At 23.8% G+C, this 4,320-nt stretch overlaps 1 protein-coding gene across 1 annotated transcript in view; it reads left to right on the top strand.

The window, feature by feature from the left end:
• The window catches only part of LOC117181931 (pickpocket protein 11-like), a 22,430-nt gene that overhangs the window by 15,790 nt on the left and 2,320 nt on the right, over positions 1-4,320 (top strand). Inside the window, exon 2 of the mRNA XM_033374952.1 lies at positions 4,174-4,290. Within this exon, the coding sequence (XP_033230843.1) occupies positions 4,174-4,290 (117 nt within the window). The remainder of the gene's footprint in view (positions 1-4,173; positions 4,291-4,320) is intronic.

Raw genomic sequence — 4,320 nt, 5'->3', positions numbered from 1 at the left:
TTTGCAAAACTTCTAAATATATTTTAAAATAATTAGAAGTTTCCGTACAATTTTTTTTAAATTCTACAAAATAAAAAATTGCTTTAATACTTCCAGGTTTTTTATAATAATTTTGGAAATATTTTTAAATATCTTATTAAAATTAATCTGTTAAAATACAAAAGCATTACCAATTTTCCCAGCCATATAGACATTGTTTTATTGTTTTGAAACCTTTCAACATTCTCAAAAAGCTTCTCGATTTTTTCTCGAAATATTCAAAAATCTATAGTTTGTTTTAAAATGTGTGAATTTGTTCAAAAATTGTATACATATTAAATATATTTTTAAATTGATTCTATTATCACGAAAGAGTTTTTTCTTAATTCTTAAAAATTCAAAAAATTGCCTCTAAATCTCCTACGTTCATTTTGAAATCTTTTGACCTCTTTTTAAATTTTCTAAATTTCACATTCATTTTTATGAAATTAAAAATGATTGAAAATGTTTGTAGAAATCTTAAGAAATGTTAATTTTTTGAAACCTTTAAAAAGCCCAGGAAGTTTAAGAATTTTTTTTATTCTCTTAAAGCCTTCTAAAATTCTGCTAAAGCTTCAAACTTAATATTTCGAAATTTTCTTTAAAAAATTTTTTCATTCAAGATATAAATTATCTTTTAATCTTTTCGAAATATCTTTCTAAATTATTCGAATTGTCCCTACAATTTCTTTTCAATTCTTTAAATTAAAAAAATGAGTTAAGGCCTGCCAAATCCTTTTATGAAAATTTTGTAATCTTTTTAAATATTCTATTAATACTTATTGGTTTAAATAAAAAAATCACTTAAAATTTTAACAGAAAACTTAAAAGAGTTTTTTTTACTTTCTTAAAACTTTTCAAAGTTCTTAAAAAGCTTCTAATCTTTTTCGAAATATTCAAAAATGTATGTTAATGAAATTTTGTAAAGTATTTTTAAAGCTTCAAAACCTTCTTTTAAATCTTTTACATTCTTTCGATTTTTACCTATATTTTTTTAATTCTTCAAAATTGAAAAAGTCTTCTTAAAATCTTTGAAGTTTTGTATTCAGAGAATTTTGTACATCTTTTATAGTCTTGAAACCTTTCTGAATATTTTCTGGAAAAAAACTCATTCTAAAATTTCCCATGAGAATTGAGGAAAGTTTTATTAATTTTTAATATGGTTACTATTTTGTTAAAAAGTCATATTTTTGATCAAAAATTCAACTACTTGGTTGAACGACTTTGTTAAAATTAATTTTTTTGGTTGAATATTCATCTCTCTGGTTGGAAAATGAACTATTTTGTTGGAAATTCGTTTTATTTTTTATTTAAATTTAATTTTTCCAACTAAAAATTTAACTATTCTATATTTTATTGCGAATTTCTCTTTTTTAGTTGAAAATTAAACTCACGTATTATGTTGACAATTTTTTGTTGTTGAAAATTCATAGTTTTATTTGAAAATTTAACTATTTGGTCAAATATTTTTTTTCAAGTTAGGAATTAATTTTGTTCACTGGTAATTTAACTATTCCATTTTTGGTTGAAACTATATATTTCAAATATTAACTATTTTATTAAAACTTAGTTCAATTTTTGGTTGAAAATTACTTTTTTAACTTAGAACCGAAATGTTCAATTTTTGTCAGAAATTTGTATTTTTTAGTTGAAAATTCAACGCTTTGTTTAAAAATTCATATATTTTGTTGATAATTCATCTTTTTTATAGAAAATTAATCTTCTTGATTAAAAGATCAACTTTTGGTAGAATTTTGAACATTTTCTTGAAAATGTATTTTTTTGAAGATTCATTATTTTTCAAGAAAATTCATCACTTTGGTTAAAAATTTAGGTATTTGTTAACCATTTTTCTTTAGTATACAATTAATCTTCTTGGTTATAAATCTATACTTTTTCGTTAGAAATGCAATTGCTTGGTTGGAAAGGAATTTTTTTTAATTCAACGGTTTTGTAGAAAATTCGACTTTTTAGTTTGCAATTCAATAGTTTGATAGATAATTAAAGTATTTGTTTGAAAATTAAAGTTTTTGTTGAAAAATAATATTTTTTGTTTGAGAACTCAGCTACTTTGGTAAAAAAATTAAAATATTGGGTTAAAACTTGAACTCTTTTGTCAGAAATCCGTTTTTTTTCTATTGAAATTTAATTTTTCATCTCAAATGCAGCTGTTCCGTTTTTTTCCTATTTTCTGTTGAAAATATTTCCTTTGTAAGCTTAATATTCAACTATTTGGCCGAAAATTAATCTTCTTGATTACAAAATTTACTTTTGTAGGTTGATAATTCAACTATTTTGTTAAAACTTCGTCTTTTTTTATTAAATTCAACTGCTGAAAACTCGTTTCCTTTTTGTTTTTCAGCATTTTAAACTGAAAATGTAATGATTCCACTTTTAGTTAAAAATGTATCTTTCTTGATTGAAAATTACATGTTTTCTGAAGCACTCGACTCTTCTGCTTGAAAACTTAAATATTTGTTGAAAATTCAACTATCTGGTTGAAAATTCATGTCTTTTTTGCAAATTCATCTATTTGGTTGAGGATTCAACTATTTTGTAAAAAAAGTCGTATATTTTCATTGAATTCAACTGGTTGATAATTCGTTTTTTTGTGTGTTGAAAATGATTGTTTTTTGCTTAAAATTTAACTGATTCATTTTTTATTTTAAACTATCTTTTTAAATTGAAACTTCAATTATTTGTTTGAAAATTCATTCATTATGTTAAAAATTCGTCTTTTAAAATAAACATAATCTTCTTGGTTGACAATTGATACATATTTGTAAGTTAAACATTGACCTATTTGGAGAAAAATTCAACTATTTTGTTTAAAGTTTGTTTAATTTTTATTATTTTTGTTTGTTTTTTGAAAATGCGTCCTTTTGGATTGAAAATTAATTTTTTATGGTAAAAAATTCATCTCTCTTGATTGAAAATTAATTTTTTGTCAAAAATTCAACTGTCTTTTAAAAAATTAGTCTTTTTTGCTCAACAGTTCAACGCAGTGCATGGAAAGTTACCTATGCAACATTTCTTTTATATCTCATCGTGCTTTGAGCAAAACAGTCATTTGTCTCATTTTCAGAATTAAATGATTCTTTGCAACTAACAAAAATCAGACAGTCCCATAATTGTTGTCGGTAGAGTATATTGTAAAAAATGTCATGAAAACATTTAACAGTACAATTAAATTGTTACTTTTATTCTTATTTAATATGATGACCTCATGAAGAATATTCTTGAAACTTAGCACAGACATGAACCACTTTTCTAGAATATTTAGCACAAACACGAACCGCTATAAGCTAGAATCTTCTCGATGTCTACATCTACTGTTTTTTGAGGAATTTGACAATATTAACATCCAAAAGGCAAATTTTTAACAAAGTAATTACATTTTTAACCAAAGAGAATAATCTTACATATACAAAATGTTTAGCACAGTATTTCAACTTTAAACCAAGTAGTTGAAAAAAATATTTCAATTTTTAATCAAAAACCGCGGAATCCAAGGAAAAGAGAAGAACTTTCAAGAAAAACGTTGAATTTCTACTAAAAAAAAATTTCAGCCGAGAAAAAGAAAAAATAGCAACCAAATTCTTGAATTTTCAAGTCAAAAAAAATTTTTTTCTGCAAAACAGTTGAATTTTTAACCCGAAAATATGAACGTTTTTTAGTTTTCACAGTAAAAAAAAGTTGAAAACTTGTATTTTGAAATGTTCTTCAAGTAAAAAATAATGTTATATTTGTGAAATTCAGAACTTTAAAAGAAAAACTGACCGTGCTTAAAATATCAAATTTTTTCTTAGAACTACAGAGTTTGAATATAGAAAGTTCCGGAAAGGACACTATATTCTTCACAATTTGACACGCTAACCATTTTTCTTTGTCAGCAATGTTTCATAAATAAATCATGAAAATAAGTTCATATTGTGTTATTTTGTCTTATCGATAATATATTATTGAAACCCAATGAAATATGCGATGTATACATGATTATTATCATCAGAGGTACAATAACGTCGTTGAATAATTCGAGCAGCATTAACTGAGCACGCAATGTATAAACATTAGTTATACACGATACACACTATTTTCAACTGTTTGAATTTAATCATTCGAAAAATATATCCCTATAAAGAAGAGTATATGCAGCAAGCACCTCCATCTCCAAAACATGAGGCTACTATTTTTGAAACAGTTTTTGGAAAATTCAAGTATTCATGGATTCAAACATCTAGTTCAGACGAGGGATTGTCACTGGATTGAACGGTATTTAAATATAATAAATAACGTTAATAA

The sequence above is a fragment of the Belonocnema kinseyi genome, chromosome 10, assembly GCF_010883055.1.
Source record: "Belonocnema kinseyi isolate 2016_QV_RU_SX_M_011 chromosome 10, B_treatae_v1, whole genome shotgun sequence".
Lineage (NCBI taxonomy): Eukaryota > Metazoa > Arthropoda > Insecta > Hymenoptera > Cynipidae > Belonocnema > Belonocnema kinseyi.
Note: the sequence above shows the minus strand (reverse complement) of the source record. Positions and strands in the feature narration are given on the sequence as shown.